General features: G+C 37.9%; 1 protein-coding gene across 3 annotated transcripts in view; it reads left to right on the top strand.

Annotated features, from left to right (window-relative positions):
• The window catches only part of LOC113112806 (RAC-gamma serine/threonine-protein kinase-like), an 85,310-nt gene extending 66,373 nt beyond the window's left edge, over positions 1 to 18,937 (top strand). For all 3 annotated transcript variants that reach the window (XM_026278674.1, XM_026278675.1, XM_026278676.1), the window contains 10 exons: positions 5,396 to 5,540; positions 6,323 to 6,454; positions 6,711 to 6,776; positions 7,252 to 7,320; positions 9,014 to 9,136; positions 9,875 to 10,003; positions 13,284 to 13,498; positions 13,686 to 13,773; positions 14,080 to 14,182; positions 15,002 to 18,937. In XM_026278674.1, the coding sequence (XP_026134459.1) occupies positions 5,396 to 5,540; positions 6,323 to 6,454; positions 6,711 to 6,776; positions 7,252 to 7,320; positions 9,014 to 9,136; positions 9,875 to 10,003; positions 13,284 to 13,498; positions 13,686 to 13,773; positions 14,080 to 14,182; positions 15,002 to 15,087 (1,156 nt within the window). In that variant the 3' untranslated portion in view covers positions 15,088 to 18,937. The remainder of the gene's footprint in view (positions 1 to 5,395; positions 5,541 to 6,322; positions 6,455 to 6,710; positions 6,777 to 7,251; positions 7,321 to 9,013; positions 9,137 to 9,874; positions 10,004 to 13,283; positions 13,499 to 13,685; positions 13,774 to 14,079; positions 14,183 to 15,001) is intronic.
• Positions 18,938 to 19,133: the final 196 nt, after the last annotated feature.

Below are 19,133 nucleotides of genomic sequence, written 5' to 3'. Positions count from 1 at the left end.
GTCTCTAATGTAGAAAACACAGCTATTCAGAGCATCATTATATGCCCATTCCAACAATAATGTACAGTTGGCAACCTTTTTTAATGTTATATAGTTGCAACAAGTAATCAAAACTGATGATTTGGCCACCACCTCTTACAAAAAACTCTACTACTCACTCATTTTAAATTAAAGAATTAATAATGAACATTGAAGAAAACAATATATCCATTAGTAATTGCTTTGCTAATAATGTAGTGATTACATTTATATATTTAGCAGATGCTTTAAGCAGTTCTATCACAGATATATCACAGTGTACAATACCAGGTTTATTAAAAACTAGATTATGATATAAGCAGAGGTGAAATGCAGAAAAGAAGAAGGGGAATCTGTGTGTGTTTGTGTTTTGTGTACCTACTGTACTTACCCAAATTTTGATGACAAATTTGTACTAAGAAGTGAGCTGAACCTGACAAAATGTCCTTTTGCGAACTCCTCATATGTTAAAAAAGAAAAAAAGTATGAAAATAGTTAAGTTATTTTTTATGTAATGCTGTGTGTGTTATGGTTAGGTTAGCGTAGTAAACATGTCTGTGTGTGTACACAGTTTGGTTTAAAGTTGTGGAGTGGTTAAGTGCTTACGGAAGAGGTAGTGAAGCTTAAATAAATGGGTGAATGGATGATGGTTTACTGAACCCATTCCGGTTCTGGAGCCTTAAATCCTTTCTTCAATTTGATGTCTCTGTGATTTTCTTTGGACCGTATCTGTATGTAAAAAGGAAAAGCACAATTCCTCAACAAGTTGTATGATTTGATTTTGTGAATTTACCCTACATATGAGCAATAGTAATAGGGATGCTTGCCTTTAGCAAACACAAATATTAATTTTCCCACTTAAGTTGAACTGTATATTATTTGTAATCTGCATTAGTTTTCAGTTATTCAGATGGCAAATGTTACCCTGGACCAAAAAACAGTCATAAGGGTCAACTGTTCGAAATTGAGATGTATGAATAATCTGAAAGCTGAATAAATAAATTTCCCATTGATGTTTGATTTGTTATGATGGGACAATATTTGGCCGAGATTTGAAAGTCTGGAATCTGAGGGTGCAAAAAAAAATCTAAATATTGAGATAATCACCTTTAAAGTTGTCCAAATGAAGTTCTTAGCAGGGCATATTACTAAGAAACAGTAGAAAAAATATACAAAATATCTTCATGCAACATGATTTCTACTCTAATGATTTTTGTCATAAAAGAAAAATCTATAATTTTGACCCATACAATATATTTTATATTTACCAAATATGGTATTTTTTCTTGATTTGAAGTGCAAGAAACACCATAAATTTTAGGTGGTTTAGGATTTTCTCTTAAAAGTAAACCTATTTTGTTTTAATTTTGATACTGTACCATTTGACTATGATGACTAAATCAGTATTAAACAATATTTTTCAGTGGAGGTCACCCTGACTTGTGGTGTCCCTCAAGGCTCTATTTTGGCCCCTTTTTTGTCCTTTTTATATATGCTTCCTTTAGCCTCTATTTAAAAAAAAGCATGGCTTGTACTATCACTGCTATGCAGATGATACTCAACTTTATTTGCACCTAAAGTATAAAAATGGTGTAGACTCCCTCTGTGCCTATCTTTCCGAAGTCAAAACCTGGATGTCTTAGAATTTTTTTAATCTAAATTAGATTAAAATTGATATTATTGTGTTTGGCTCCTCTGAAGTCCCAAACATGTATCATGTAAATTCTGGTGTTTTATCTTCTTCAGTTAAATCAGGTGTAAAAAAAAACTTGTCTTTTTCGATAGTGCACTTAAACTTGATAGGCAAATAAATTAAGTTGTCAAATCAAGTTTTTACCAGTTAAGAAAGTTGGCTAAAGTGAAGACTTTCCTTTCTTTTAAGCACTTTGAAACTGCAATTCATGTTTTTATTTCTTCTAGAATTGATTATAGTAATTCCCTGTATCTGGGAATAAACAGTTCTTCAATATCTAGATTACAAATGGTCCAAAATGCAGCGGCTTCATCTTTTAACCGGTGTTCATAAATAGAAACATAGTACACCTGTGTTAATATCTTTACATTGGCTTCCAGTACAATTTAGAATTGATTTTAAAGTGCTTTTGCTTGTTTATAAATGTTTAAATGGCCTTGCTCCCCCTTACCTCTCTGACCTGTTGTGTGAATATCATCCCTGAAAGAACTCTTAGGTGTGCCAACCAGAGTTTGTTAACTGTTCCAAAGTCAAAATTAAAATCTAGGGGTGATCAAGCATTTGCCGTAGCTGCACCTAATCTCTGGAACACGTTACCAATCCATATTAGAACTGCATCAACATGACATATTTTTAAAGCAAAGTTAAAAACGTATTTCTTCACTAAAGCTTATGACTTGTGATGGTGTTTGTTGTCTGATGTTTTGCTTGGTTTGTATGCTTTATAAGTATTTTACAATATTGTACAGTACATTGTTCAGCTGTAGTTGTTTGCAGTTGTGCTATATAAATAAATTGAGACTTGATAACTAGCATAACTAGCAGACCTTATAACAGCATTTGACTGAGAGAACATCTATTCACACAAAATATACAAACAGACACTGACTTGTTCATCCTCTTACTCCTAACTTGGTTTTTTATCTATCACAGTGCATTGTAGTCCAATGCACACCCCCCCCCCCCCCATCCCACCACACAGCTCTGAACAGGAGTGGGACACGGTGTACTGGCAGAGGCCCAGAATCTGCGGGCCTACATGTGAGGAGGAGAGATGTGGCGACAGCTGGCTTAATGCCAGACTGTATTCAAAGCCTTTATCTCTCATTAGCAAAAACCGCTCATTATACACCAAACCACTCCACACCCATTCATCCACACGACCTTGAGAGGTTGTGCAGGACACTTTGTAGATGTTACTGCATTAACCCAATGGATCTTGAATTTACTTTGGGATTCCAAATGCACCACATTTGGAATGTTACTTCCACCACAGGTTTTGTTCTGTAGCTTGCACTGAAAAAAGAGCCAGAATGGAAATCCATACATTATGTTGGAAATAATAAATATGTCCATCTCTTATTCTATTTGAGGGTTCCCCACTAACAAATGGCAATGCACAAGAGGGCAAGTTTTCAGACTCTGCCTGGTAGGGTTGGATCAATACCAAAAGATTTGCTTTGGTGGAATACCAGCCACTGTGGTACCTCTGTATCAATATTAAATCTGTACCTTATGCAACAATTGCACAACCTTGGCCAACAGAGGGAAATGAAACTGTTACTGTCCATTAATGCAATGATTCTGTGTAAAGAAAAATACATATACAATATATATTATTTATGTATTATCTAAAATACAAACCTGATTCCAAAAAAGTTGGGACACTGTACTAATTGTGAATAAACATGGTGATGTATGTGATGCAGTGCTGTCTAAGGGACAGAAGATCAAGGGCATCCAGTATGGTTTTCTGGCCCTGACCCTAACGCACAGAGATTGTTCCAGATTCACTGACTCTTTGGATGCTATTATGCACTGTAGATGATGATAACTTCAAACTCTTTGAAATTTTTTTCTGAAAAACTCCTTTCTGTTATTGCGCCACTATTTTTCGACGCAGCATAGGGGGAATTGGTGATCCTCTGCCCATCTTGACTTCTGAGAGACACTACCACTCTGAGAGGCTCTTTTTTTACCCAATCAGGTTGCCAGTTTACCTAATAAGTTGAAAATTGGTCCTCCAGCTGTTCCTTATATGTACACTTAACTTTTCCAGCCTCTTAATGCTACCTGTCCCTGTTTTTTGGAATGTGAGCCAATATTTGGCATGAAATTTCAAAATGTCTCACTTTCAACATTTGATATGTTATCTATATTCTACTGTGAATAAAATATAATTTTATTAAAATTTTAAATTTTTCCATTCCTTTTTTACTCACAATTTGTACAGTGTCCCAACTTTTTTGGAATTGGGTTTGTACTATGACCTTTTTGTTAACGATTCAGTTCATTTTGGATGACACTTAATGCATGCGAATGTAACTGTAAGAAGCAATTGCAACAGCAATATGATTTATTATTACTGTATTTTCCGGACTATAAGTCACACTTTTTTTCATAGTTTGGCTGGTCTTGCGACTTATAGTCAGGTGCGACTTATTTATCAAAATTAATTTGACATGAACCAAGAGAAATTAACTAAGACATGAACCAAGAGAAAACATTACCACTATGAGAGGGCGCTCTATGCTGATCTTTGCTCCTGTAGCCTACACTGAGCAGCATAGAGCGCCCTCTCGTGGCTGTAGATGTTTTCTCTTGGTTCTAAATAAATGTGACTTATAGTCCAGTGCGACTTATGTTTTTTCCTCATCATGGCATATTTTTGGACTGATTTTTGGAACTAGTAGCAAACATTGCATTGAAGAACAAGATTTCTTCATGTTTTTAAAGTAATTATGCCAAAGACTATAGACTACCCAAGACATGTCACTCTTGTATAGTTTTGAATTGGGAAAAATGCAATGCTCATTATGGCAGCTGAATCGCAGGAATTTCTTTGGTGATTTCAAATATGGAATTAATCTTAACCTTAGTGGACAGTTTTGGAGAATTTTAGGTTTCCCCATTCAAAGAGATAGGAGTTGCACTTGCATGCCTGAGTGGCATTTCAAATATGCCTGCCGGGTGACATTTGTCTTAAAAGGACTTTGGTTATGCTCATCAAGGCTGCATTTAAATGATCACAAATACAGTAAATACAGCAGCCATTACTCCAATATTTTTAGTTTAGTCACTTTATTGTCTACAAGTGGAAATTTGTCTTTTACTGAATAAAAAGTATACATTACTTAAAAACAGTGATGTATGTGTGTACAAAATTTATGTACATATCAGTTTTCAAAGATAATTTTTTTTTTGAATTCTTGCAAATTCCTCTAAAACTCTTCTAAAACCATCAGCATGGCCGAACTTCAGTGCTGAATAGTGGCATGTTGTTTAAGCTGGTTACCAAAATGTGATTATTATACAGTATACCACTGTAGTACTGTGCTATACCACACAGTCGTACTCTCAAGTTCTCAGTCCGCTTCTGTGAAATAGTGAGAAATTGTTAGCTTCGCTCAGATGAATCCATCATTATTAAACTAACACATGCTCAAAAACATGAATGCACCACTGATTCCACACAACAGATGTTGTGCTGCACGACAAATGAAAACTCAATGAAGGGAGACACTATTCGCAGAGAGGGGCAGCTTCCCCACTCATATTAGATTATGCTGTCATCTAGTTTACATTTATTAGTGAATCATTTGTTAGTTTGTGTGTCTCAAGTGTTTTTTTGTTTTAACAAACTGCTTTTTTTTAGAAACATGGGCTTTGTGTCTGTTTCCAAAGGGATGAGTGGGCAGAGGCGATCCAAATGGTGGCAGATAAACTCCAAAGACAGGAAGAGGAACGTATACAGTGTAGTCCCACCTCACAGATAGACAACATGGGAGAGGAGGAGATGGACACATCTATCAGCCATCACAAACGCAAGGTGCCTTCAAATACAGATTTTGATGTTTGCTGTAGACTGGGAAGCTGAATGGCAGAAACCAGCAAAACGTTTAAGGAATAGTTCACCTAGAAATGCAAACTGTCTAAAAATTTAATAACCCTCAGGCCATTCTAGATTGCTTATTGGATCAGATTTGGAGAAATTTAGCATTACGGCACTTTGATGGATCCTCTGCAGTGAATGGGTGCCGTCAGAATGAGAGTGCAAACAGTTGATAAAAATCTCAATAATCCACACGTCTCCAGTCCATCAATGATGAACTGTTGCTTCTGGCCAAAATATGACTCCATAATCTGTAATGATGCTTCCACCAGTGAACTGTCAGTAAATTAAATAAAAAAAATACTAAATGTAGCAACTAATAAATCACTTAATTTTTTTCCTCGAGCATTGAAAGCTCAGAATACGCCTACAGCTGCAGCCCTGTAGATTCAGGATATATGAAACAGACTTTATGACTCAGTTGCTCAAAATTAGGAAACTCTCTCGATAATGTCTTGTAAAGCAGTGTATTTCTTGGAGTTTCATCATTTTTAAACAACAAGCTAATGTACAAACTTATCAGTGTGTTGGTGGCAGTGAAGTCTGTAAGCAGCAGGATTACATCCCTGCAGAAGAGATGTGAGATGTGGACGTATTCTGATTGAGTTACATTAACAAAATAGAAATGTAGACCTCTATTATATAATTATATGCATTGCATTTCAGTAAGTCTGACAATTTATTGCTTTTTTCTTTCTTTCTTTCTTTCTTTTTTGCAGACAATGAATGACTTTGACTACTTAAAATTATTGGGAAAAGGCACTTTTGGAAAAGTCATTCTTGTAAGGGAGAAGGCCAGCGGGAAATATTATGCAATGAAAATTTTAAAGAAAGAGGTTATTATAGCAAAGGTAAGAATCATGAGGAATATTTCTGATCTTTTCATTAAGGATAAGGCATTTTGTGCTGTACGTTATTTAGCAAGGTTCGGATAACAGTCATGGTTAATGACAATTCAACAGTTATAAAAGTGTCATTTTAATCCCATGCTTTTTTGAGAAGCTTTGTAATAAAATCCATGTCTTCACTGTGCACATGCACTGTAAGCAAACACGGTTTATCTTGAGAAAACACAATTCATGATCCACCTTCTCTTTCTTCCCGTAGGACGAAGTGGCCCACACGCTTACAGAAAGCAGAGTGCTAAAAAACACGAGACATCCTTTTTTAACTGTGAGTGCACATTTTATAATGAACTATCATTCAGAGTGGATTTCCAGAGACCTTAAAGCTCCTAGTGCTTTTGAATATAGGATTGGCTTTTCCCTGGAGCCTCATTATAATGTAGAGAATAAACTGTAATAAATTAGCGGCCTAAATGTAGCTGTGCATCTGTTGAGAAGTCGCCAGTGAGAGGTAATTTTCTGACACTCCAGATGCTGTTGTATGCCACGCAACATACACAGCAGGTTTAGCAAAACAATTTACCACTGTCAGTCAAGCTGGTGTTCCCTCGTAAACTTCACCTTCCCCTTAAAGTAAGCATCAAGGCCTGTGAGAAAAAGTTAATCTTTTCATTTTCCCTTGAGACAACCACTTCTCTTATCACATACATTTTGATGAGAGTCTCTCACGTTGCGTTTGCTTTAGTTGTGTGGGGTTTTTGCTTTTGTTTTTCCTCTAATGGTGTATCCACCTGCTGTTTCAGTCTTTGAAGTACTCGTTCCAAACAAAAGACCGCCTTTGCTTCGTGATGGAGTATGTCAATGGAGGAGAGGTACGTGTGCGTCTGCATTTGTATTTTATGTCTGTCTTTTCGTCTGTGTTGGCAGACAGTCTATTTCTGTAGTAATGCCATCACTAATATCTGTTTACTCTCTGTGAGGCTGTGCGGAGCTAAAAATGTTAATCTGTTATCAGGGAAAGTTAGGTGCAAGATCATATCTTGTGATGCATCCAGAGTTTAAAGAGACTTTCTCTTATCCTTAAGGAAAAATGTTATTAGTAACAAAATTATCATCCGATATTATTAACAGCCGATAATAATTATATTTTAGTGTCTAATAACCAATTTTTTAAAATGGTCTTTATAAATGATACATTATTACTATTACACCATTTTATGCTAAATGATCTTGCAATCTAAATGTGTAGAAATGTATCATGTTATGCACGTTTGTTTTGCAACCTACTGTAAATGGATAAAAACTAAATTAATATCAAATCAATATCAACATATTTTTATTTATTCCTTTATTTTTATGCATTATATTATTATTTTGCTATCTAAATGGATTAAAAAAATTAAATGTCTATTAAGACAATAGCAACAAATATTTGAACTATGTGTAACTTAAATTTCACTTGAAAATGAATGGCTGTTACATAAAAAGTTGAGGAATTATGCAAACAAGGTATAACGTTTTTACCTGTGAACAGTTTGTTGTTGATTGTAGTAGTGCTTACCAAATGGTGCCATTTAATCGGCTGACTCGATATTAAATAAACCAATCTCGATATTGAATAAACCAATTGCTTATGAATATTGTTTGAAAAATGTCAGTCAAGGTGATATAAATAGTCAAAATGTATTGTAGTGGTGTTGTACGTTTAGTTAAATACTTGTATTTGCTCAGGATGTGCTTGGTAGAAGTTTGACAGCATCACTCTGTTGATATGGCAGAGCGCAGGATTCCATCTTGAGGGGCTTATCAAGTTTTGATAAATGAAATTCCACCACCAACGGTGCTGTTTAATCAGAGAGGCGGCAATCTCGCTCTCATTCCCTCAGCCTGCAATGTCACCTGCTCCCCCTGCCTGGTCCAGCCAGAGCCTCTAACCTCCACACGCTGCTCAGAGCCCATCCGTCTCTCCCCTTTCAGCCTGGCCACATTCACAGCTGCCAGTGCTCTGATGAAGGCACACCTGTCCTCGGCCACCCCGGTCCCCAACACGCCACCCGCTTACCCCCTCCTCCGTTAGCTCTCCCCGGACAGCCATATTCAAACATCCCACAGCAATTAATAGACAGACTCTCCTCATTGGGCTTCTGGGTAATTTCGGTAAGCCGGGTTCAAGTGGAGCTGAGTGCCAGACATTTGACAGAAACCCTTGACATCTGACTCAGGAGGGAAGAGGAAGTGCGGGGCACTCCATAAAAGGTACAGCGAAGATGATTGCAGGGGACAGGAAGCTCCTGCCTCTTTAATGGAGCGTTAGCCCATGAGCACGCAGCGCTGCCTTTAACAAGATTGGTGTATTGATTAAAATGCTGATTTAACAGGCCGCGCTGGCCTGTCTCTGGAAAGCCGGGGATGATGTGCCAGCTGCTGTCTGGGTTCGCTGGGCGTCCTCCGAGGGCCTCGCCATCTATCATCTCAATATGGCGATGTGAGGCAGTTTGTGTTGTGTTAATTTCCTCCAATAAATCAGTAATTATTGCAATCCTGTCCCTGCTGTTTATCCTGCAGCTGTTTTTCCATTTGTCGAGAGAACGGGTGTTCTCCGAGGACCGCACGCGCTTCTACGGTGCCGAGATCGTTTCTGCCCTCAACTACCTGCACTCTGCCAAGATTGTGTACCGGGATCTCAAGGTAAACAGAACAAGGGGACAGAATTCATATATGTAGAGGGAAGGTTTTGTTCTGTCGCGATGCCTTTATCTGAGTTGTATGTCATGGGACGCGGAAAATGTAATTAAAAGCTCTAGAGTTTGGGGCTTTTTTTCTTTGGACTTTGGAAACATCGAACTCTGGCGGCTGTGGATGATGACACAGTGTTTTGCTCGCAGCCTTGGACCAAGCCGGTTGTGGAAGTGCCAAGAAACTTGGACAAACAGCTTAGCCATTAAAATTAAAATGTTAAATTAATGTGGCTTGAAGTTTCTTTTCACTTCCAGGGAATAAATATATCACCCATGTAGTTGTCCACTTTTTTATAATTTTTTAAAAAGATATTATTAACATCATGAATTAAGGATACTAGTACACTTAATGTACAAGTACTTAACCAAGTAGGTACTATTACAAGTGTTTTTTTTTTTGTTTTTTGGGGGGATTTATGTTATTAATCATGAGGTCAACACAAGTAAAAGCCAAAACAGCGTGTGTTCGTTGTATTATTAAGATGATTTAATGAAAAAGGAAGGAAAATACACATTGTGTCAGTCATATATTAATTCAAATTTACTATAAATGAAATAAATCCAATCAATTCAAAGTGCTAATTTGATGCAGATTTGAAAAGAGCTCATTTTTGTGTAAACTAGTAAGTTCTGTGTTTGTCGTTTTCAAAAAGTCAGCAAATCCACACTCTTTTTCTTTTCTGCCTAGTTGGAGAACTTAATGCTTGATAAAGACGGACACATCAAAATCACAGACTTTGGCCTTTGCAAGGAAGGAATCACTGATGCTGCTACCATGAAGACCTTCTGTGGGACGCCAGAGTATCTGGCTCCAGAGGTAAAGAAACCCCTCATGATCGACAAAATCCACGACTATTCCAAAACCTGGATAAACAATGGAGCATATGCAGGAGACCATAAACTAATTTATGATGATAAGTCCTAGTTATGGCTTGAATGATTAAATGGTCCCATTCAAATATTTAGTTTTAGCTGTCATGAGAGTGTTGTGCATGCAAGTTTATAGTAATATTTTGCATATAATAATAATATTGTGATTTAGAGCAAAAAATAAAAAACACTGCTATCATAGCAATAATAATCAAGCTCTGTGTTAGATATTTATATCAGTAATATAAATGCAGCCTGTTAAATCAGAGCACAGATCATGTCTTTTAAATAGCAAAAATAAATATTATACTTTTATTTTCTTTGAACAGTAGTTTGCTGTCCAACCAGAGGTGTACATGGTGACCAGATTGCAGTGGCTAAATCCATATTTATAGACAGGAGGGGGTAGCGGGCGTGAGTGGGAGGGGGTATAGATTCCACTCGAAAAAGTACGGAATACAATTTGGCGCAACATTTTGTTTTGCTCAGCCTGGCCGCTGTGCCAGGAGATGATTTGAGTGTTGGTTATTTTTCACAAGAGTATGTGATTGCACAAAAAAGTACATGCTAAACAGAGGCAGATGGTGGCAGATGGGGAAGGTTGGAAGAAGGTGGCTGGGAAACCTGGATATCTATACTGCCGTACTGGTGTAAAAATAACAGAGCACTGCCTGAGCCAAGTTCTGGAGATGCAAAGTAGAGGGGGATTAGAGAGAGAGAGAGAGAGAGAGAAAAAAAAAAGAAGAAGAAAGAGAGCGAGTGTGAAAAATATTTCGAGGAAAAAAAGATTTGCTTTTAGGGTTACAGAAGTGAAACTGGAATTGTTTCGCATAAATTTAGCCCCCCGGCAAATGTTTTAAGTGTTAATGAGAATGAATTAAGATACATTTACAGAAATACTTCTCTAATAACAGTTCGCTTTCACAAGCTGTATATTATCTGTCATTGAGGTCTCATCTGTCACATCTTTAGCATTTAGGAACTACAGCATTTCTACAGCATGTTTGCAACCAATAAAGCACATTATCACTAGTTTCCTGGTGTGATTTAGAGCACATTAGCTTTTTCTGAATGAGCCTCCAGGATGTTCGTTTGTCAGCATGCAGGTGTGGCTAGTGTTCGTCTTCTTGAAGGATGCAGACAGGTGCTTAGCAGCAGGTAAGCCTGGATACGGCAGTAGGTGTGTGTTTATACTATGTGTGCATATATTTGACTGCACTTTGCACACCCAGGACAAACAGCACAATCCACCCATACGTGCCGCGCACACACATGAACGGTGTCCTCGTCCTCGCTTACGCTCCTGTTTGCTTCCAGAACATACAGTTCTGTCCAGTCCTGGATTTAGACATGCATAAAAACACACATTCTGTCCATGTAATTTGAATACACATTTGCTCACACTTATTAAAGCACCCTTAGCTGTGGTAAAATCACTGTAATGCACATGAACATCTGCAAAAAATACATTTGGTTTGTTTAGCCATTTATTTTTGCTCATCAAAGCTGCATTTTTTGATGAAAATACAGTAAAAAAAATATTGTAGAATAATATTACAATTTAAAATAACGGTTTTCTATTTGAATATATTTTAAAATGTAATTTATTCTAGTGATAGCAAAGCAACATTTTTTTGCTACTGTTACTTTAGTCTTCAGTGTCACATGATCATTCGGAAATCATTCTGTTATGCTGAATTGGTACTTTTTTTTATTATTATCAATGTTGCTACATAATATTAATTGAATGTGTCCTTGAGAAGTGACAATATAAAATACAGATCCCAATCTTGTGAACGTTAGTGTAGTTCAAAGCACACAATGAACCATTCAGAAGATTTTCTCTGACATTTATAAGTGGATAGTCATATACACCCATCTCACTTTATGGAGGTCGTTAGCACTGTGTTCACACATAGACGTTCACATTGTGCTCCCTAATCAGACAGAGTAATGAATGCTGCTGTTGACTTATACAGGTCTGCCCGTTTTTAAAGATCAGAGAGGAGACATCATTATAACACCACCAGCATATGCTTCCCTGGCTCTGTGCCAGCCAGCCTTGTCATTAGTCAGACGTATTAATCACTACTCTCCTCTCTGAAGAGCTCCTCTACATTGCACGCGAACTGCAGCCGCCTTATTTCCGCCACCTAGACTTTAAGAGCCACCGGTAAGGTGTGAAGCATCCTCAGTAATTGGGGCCCGGGACGCTTGCCCAAAAGTATAGCTTTGATCCAACGATATCAGGCTTTTAGGATTGTGCTTCCAGGATCCAAATATATCCTGAGCTGGATCTTTGACCTGATAGACCGGAGAAGAATGAATGTTTAGACGCTTTTATCAGTCTAGCACTGATGGGTCGGAGAGATGGAGCTGGCTCACGCTGTCATGGGTTTGGTGATGAGAAGCTCTACAGTAAGAGTGTGTGAAGGGCTGCCATTACCAGCTACTGATATTCATATATAAGCACTGATGTTCATAACTGCCATTCATTTAGGAACTCATAGCTGTAATGACTCTTATGGAGATGAGATTGATTCAGTGTTAAGTTACACATGAGCAACTTCTTTTGAAATATGTTTACCTAGCTGTTCTTCTGCATCATTCAGAATTGAATTGAGAATGCCTTTTAAACTACCGGTACAATTCAATTCCTGAATTTGATGTGAGGTAGCAAACAGTATTCTTTTTTTATTTTTATTAAAGGGACTATTTTTAACTAGAAAAGAGGCATTTGTCAAGGCAAACTTTGTTTGGAGTTTTGGAGAGAAAGCTTTTGAAAGGTTTATAGGCCTTATGAAGGGGTATAAAGACAGTCGGATGGGTAGATTGCTGGCAGGATGGATGTATGGATGAATAGATAGATGGCTTGGATGGATAAATGAGTGGATTAAATGTAGTAAAATTGCAAGTCATTAAATGCCTCTTTCTGTCACCAAAATTCCAATTCAGCTTCCTGTGGGATGTGTCCGATTCAATTCAAATTCCCACTCATCAACTGAAATTGAGTCAATTCTGCACAACACTGGTGCTGAGACATCCATGTTTTTGAGTTTTTGGAGTGTTTGTCCAAGAATGATTAACAGGTTAACACTTTTTTTAATTATGAGATGTTTTATTTCTGTACCAATTGTCCAGATACACTTTTGGATCCACCTGTGTACCTGCGCTTTGTCATGAATGCTTTCATGCAGAAATGTTTTCAGGTGTGTTTTTGTTTTCAGGTGCTGGAGGACAATGATTACGGCCGTGCGGTGGACTGGTGGGGTCTCGGTGTGGTCATGTATGAGATGATGTGTGGCCGACTGCCTTTCTACAATCAGGACCATGAGAAGCTCTTTGAGCTCATCCTGATGGAGGACATCAAGTTCCCCAGGACCCTCTCTGCTGATGCCAAGTCCCTACTGTCAGGCCTGCTCATCAAAGATCCCAATAAGAGGTACAGTCTGCACAGCCGCAAGTCATAACAATATTGATCTGAATTAACTTTATTCTTTATGCATTTCAACTGGTCTTTCTGTATTTTGCTTCAGTTACAGCACTTATTTAGATAGGAACTAACTAGTGCAAGTTCATAAGTCGTCTTCTGACTAAAAACGTGTGGCTTGCTTTTGTTTTCCTGTCAGACTTGGTGGAGGTCCGGATGATGCTAAGGAAATAATGCGCCATAGTTTCTTTGCTGGAATTGACTGGCAGGATGTCTATGATAAAAAGGTAATTCAGAATTGATGCTGTCCTTATGCATCACTACACATAAAGGTGCTCTCAGTATTTTATTAAATGATGACTGAAAAAAAACGGAGTAAAATTTTATTAAAAGTGCACACAACCAAAATATTTGTAATAGTACATGACAGTGCACTAATAGGTCACTATCACTTGAACAGCCTTCTCAAATAGCACAATGGTTGGCAGAGGAGGTGTGGTTCAGAGGCGTTAGATTGAGCCCTCCAGCTCGCCAGACTATATTCAGTGTCAGATCTGCACAAACAGGTGCTCTGTTTTTTCTTCCTTCCTCAGCTGATACCTCCCTTCAAGCCTCAGGTGTCGTCAGATACAGATACCAGATATTTCGATGAAGAGTTCACAGCTCAGACGATTACAATAACCCCTCCTGAAAAATGTGAGTTTGTCAGATGTTTGTTGTTTATCTCTGCATACATTGACAATTCGGTAATGACACCAAAGCGTATTGAAGAAAACATGTCTGATATTGTGCTGACTTAATTATCTTCTCATTTTTTTGGCACAAATCTCGATCACCTGAAAACTATGGGTGTTACTTTTGAAAGTGAAAGTGATGTGTAGTCAAGTATTGTGTCCCTTACTCGGGATTTGTGCTCTGCATTTAACCCATCCAAGTGCGTAGTGAACACACACACACACACACACTGTGAACACAGCCATTTTTGCTGCGGGTTTGGTGCCTAGCTCAAGGGTCTCACCTCAGTTGTGGTATTGAGGGTGGAAGTACATTCACTCCCACCACCCGTCAGTACCGAGACTCAAAAACCCGCAATCCTTTAAGTTATAAGAGGTAACATGTATCATAGAGGTAAACTACTTTTTCCATCAGCAACACTGACTGTAAAACACATTTATTAAATGATATGATAATGTAAAATGTCTGTCGATATTTAAGATGTGCAGGACCATTTAAGTTTGAAGAAAAGTAACAACCTTGTTTTCACCCTGCAAACGGTTAAGTCTTCCACAGACTCAATATTCAACAGCTTGTTTCCTGTAAATGTGTGGGTGCCAGTTATTTGGCATATTGCAGGCTTTTTGCGACCTGATGGGAAGTGTAAAAGTGGCTCAGATAAAGTTTTCTTCACGGCTAACTGCAGAAAACATTTTATACTCATGAGCCTGTTAAAAAAAAAAGACTTGTATTGTTAGCTTGGCTGCACCTGACCGATTACCGCTGTGCCCCTCTCTGCAGTCGATGAAGATGGGATGGACTGCATGGACAACGAGCGACGGCCACACTTCCCCCAGTTCTCCTACTCCGCCAGCGGGAGAGAGTGAGCGCCACGCAGCCGACACTGCCTCATCCTCATCAAGGTTACCACTGGAACAATTTTGGTCTTCAGCTTCTAACAGCCCTGGCCCTTTCGACCCTCCATCGTCCATCTTGGTTCTTTCATTTGTTTATGTAGACCAAGGGAAACTTCTGATTTAGGGTGATGGGAATTTGCACTTCGATTCGAACCGAGGTTCAGCCCACTCAAACGTCCTCACAGCTCCAGCCCAAAGGTTGTGTCAGGATGAGAGAACTTTTACTGTTTTTGTTAGGACTTTTTTCTTTACTTCTTGTGTTTCTCCATTTTTGAGACGTTGCTCCACATTCCTTATTCAGTGGGAACTAGTAACTAGGTGTTTGACATCCATTTAGTTCAGATAAATACATCCAACTGCATGGCTAGAGATTCACATGGGTTTTTACGATTCCAGGTACATGTAATATAACTACTCAAAACCGCTCCGGTCTCGGCTGCTTCTGTTGTTACTGTTTTTAAAGTTCACCTTCTGTTATATAAAGTCAAAACTGCCATAAACGGTTTACTCAGGCTTCACAGAGGACATCTGTGTTCAGGACTAGCTTTACCCCTCACTGTTCAGTAACTCAGTATTCCTCCGTACAAAGCCCTGTGAACCTGAGCTATGCAGCGCTAAACCCTCACTTAGACTAGCCGCAAGAAAAACTCACTCAGATGTATTCATCCAAGGCTTTATTTCTTACATATCATTCCCTAAAAGATTGTCCCAGTGTTCCATGGAAAAACGTTCCATGTTTGACTAATGTGGAATGTTTTATCCACCGATACACAGCTGTGACGTATAGCTGATGATCAGACTGAATTCCCCCAAAGCCCAAACTGTTTTAAGAACAAGTGTGAAAGCCTTCAACTCAATGCTCAATAGTGTAAGCAGTGGAACAACAAAAAAAACAAAAGCCAGCATTAATGGAAAGAACGACAGGGAACACTTTTTTTGGTTTTATAAGAAAATAAGTCATTAAAAAAAGAAAACATATTTAAGCGAATTTAATTTATTTTTGTCTTTTTGTTTGTTTGTCCTTGCGTTTATTAAGAGTGAAGCTTTCTGAGTCTCCTGTTTTTGAGTGAATTAAATGCACCTAAAAAGGCTTACGAATGTAAATGGGTCACTGCAAAGGCCTTCATTGCTTTTTATGTAGTTTTCCCTTTTCACACCAGTGTAGTGTTGTTCTGTGTTTTATTCCCCCACAGGAGTTTGACTCTCCATCGTGAGCAGTCTGAGTGATGTCGAAATGTGTTGCTTGTCTTTCCACCAATGAAAGGGCTTTAAAAGACCATACTGATTTATTCAGATGGGTTACTGTATGTTAAAGTCTGTAACAGAGCAGGACATGCTTTTAATGAGCTTTTAAGCACGACACTGCACATTCTCATTGTTTCGAGGCAGGACTGTGAACAAGGAATCATTTTACTTGAATGCAGATATCGATACAGTAAGTCAAATACTATTTAGTGCTAATGTGGTTTGCTGCATCTAGTGTCATGTTCACTTTCCTTCTTAAAATACAGTAGTCCACAAATCAAATCCATCCACCACAGACTCATACGCCAATCAGACATTAGCATAAGAAGAGTTATGGTTGCAGACTGGGGATTTACTTGGATGAAGCTTGATAAGAAAGTTGAGTGATGAATGAGTTGAGATGGACAGTGTTCTTTAAATGGCGTCAAATGGGGAAATATCTGGATTATTGAGTAATAATTTGATTTATGCAGTATATTTCCTGATAGTGTTTGGCAATAAAACACATGCTCGTGTGCATGTTGCTGTTGTGTTTAGGGTGTCAGTTTAATTTGGGTAGGAATGGTAAAATCTTTCTTTTATAATTGCCTTGATTCTTTTTGAGGAAATTTGGCTAAGTGCAGCCTAGGTAAGAGGTTGGGGGGAGAATATTCATGTTGAGGTGGGACATTAGTGAAGAGGGAAGTGATACACGAGGATGGAGTGAGTTTGGACGGTGTTTATATGAAATGTGACGTAGAACAAGGTCTGTTAGAGTTGGGGTTTCTTGCATGTTTGTTAAGGACTGGCATGGGTTTGATGGCGGCTGTTTAAGGATGATTCAGAAAGTTTCTGTCCAAATCCCTCAAGCTTTCCGCCAAAATGCCTGCGTTGATTGTGTGCATTGTGAATTGTCCACTGGTGTAATGTGAGATGCCGTAGCATGGTACTGTTGCTCTATTGCCAGATTTGACTGGTTTTAGCTTTCAAACTGTGATGTCCAACCCAATAATGTTTTCTGACAGCACAGCGGTGGTACTGTGGGAAAATTCACTGTTTGTGTCATTCCCTGTCTTCCAACTTAGACGTTTTGCTTTAGATCATTCCTTGTCTTTTCTCCCATTCCTTTTTCTTGTCTTATTTATTTATTGTTTTTGAAAAAAAGTTAAAGAACTACCTATTTTAATTTAATGGGCTTTTTAGACTGCTGACTGTTTTTTTTTTTTCTTTCTTTCTTTTTTTTTTATCAGGTGAATAACTTGAATATTTTTCAATTGTTTGTGTCTTGTTTTACATTTTCTGGTTAGGTAACATTTACAGTTTCAATTTATATGGAATAGGGAGATGGAAGCACTCCTTTTGTATTTGTGTTTTGTTTTGTTTTTTTTGTCACTTCAGATTTGTGATTGTACAGATTGTACTCATTAGGATTAATCATTCATACTGTGATGCTGTTCATCCATTCCATTAACTTTAATATGCACTTGTGAGGGACCAAAGGGTTTTCCTCAAGTCACGGAGTGGCAGAGAACGGTGATGTTCAGTCGAGCCGTATCTTGCATGTGAAAGATTTTTGTTAGTAATACTTTATTTAAACAGCAGAAGGGCCTTTGGCTTTGGCCTAATCAATCATACACTTTTGTAACTCCATATTTGAACACTTGGCTTTGTATCTGCCTGTAGTAGCACTTTCATACCCATTGCTCTTTTTATATAGCTCAGCATCAGAAAAAAAGGTCCCTGCTTATTGGGAAAAAAAAGAATAAAGGAAAATAAAATGAGAGGAAAAAAAGAAGAAAATACTTGAAAGCACAGATTGGCCCCCTCATGACCTCATGCTACTTTACTTTCCTGAGTGATTGTGCTCTGTAATATGTAACGGTGTGGATGCAGATAGACCTGAAATGCTGCCAGGAGACACAGACAGACTAATATTTCCCAAGATTCCCAAATGCTCTAGTGTTGTAGAAAAGTCGAGCTGTACTGTTGTCACACTTTAAGAATTTCAGAGGACCTAAAGTCATTATTCCCTGAATACTGAACTAGTGTGAGGAAGGGACCCATGGAGACGACAGGGCTTCATCCCTTCTAAGCGCACATCCGTGTGCACACTGCTGCTACTGTTTGTACTGTCTACAACAGACTCTCTCTATATTGCGCTCCTGGTAGTGTATTATGTATGAGCATGAACTGTAAAGTATTTATTTAAAAACAAAACAAAAAGACAATTCTAAAAAAAAAAGACAAGAAAAGAAACATTTTATGTCCATGTAGCTTTCGAGTTTGTGACATTTCTTGACCTTGCTAGCTCCGTCATTAGATCCATTTTAAGAACTAGTCATGTGGTTAAGAACTTTACATGAAAGGGATTAACACAGAAAAATATATAAAAGAACTGTATTACCATCCGTCATAAAACAAAGTTTATTTCCTTGAATACAGTCTAGGGGCCCACGCAGATGCGGAAAGCTTATCTGCAAGAAACTGTTTTTGTACACAGTACATCCTAGTATTTTTACACGTAAATGTATATGATAGGGATGCACATTATTTTCCTTCTTACAGACTGCTTAAATAAAGCACTACGTCAATCTGCTGTGGCTCGAGTCGTGTTTCTTTGATTTGCTCCAGAGTCCAGACAAAACATTTATGATTCACCATACATATAGCACCTCAGAATCTATATAGTACTGTATAATAAAATTATAATTGTACATTTATATTTTATAGGATTTTCTCATTTCAACTTTTTTTTTTTATGATGGATATAAATATCCACTTATTTTTCAATG

The sequence above is a fragment of the Carassius auratus genome, chromosome 13 (assembly GCF_003368295.1).
Source record: "Carassius auratus strain Wakin chromosome 13, ASM336829v1, whole genome shotgun sequence".
NCBI lineage: Eukaryota > Metazoa > Chordata > Actinopteri > Cypriniformes > Cyprinidae > Carassius > Carassius auratus.
This window is presented reverse-complemented; position numbering and strand designations above follow the sequence as displayed.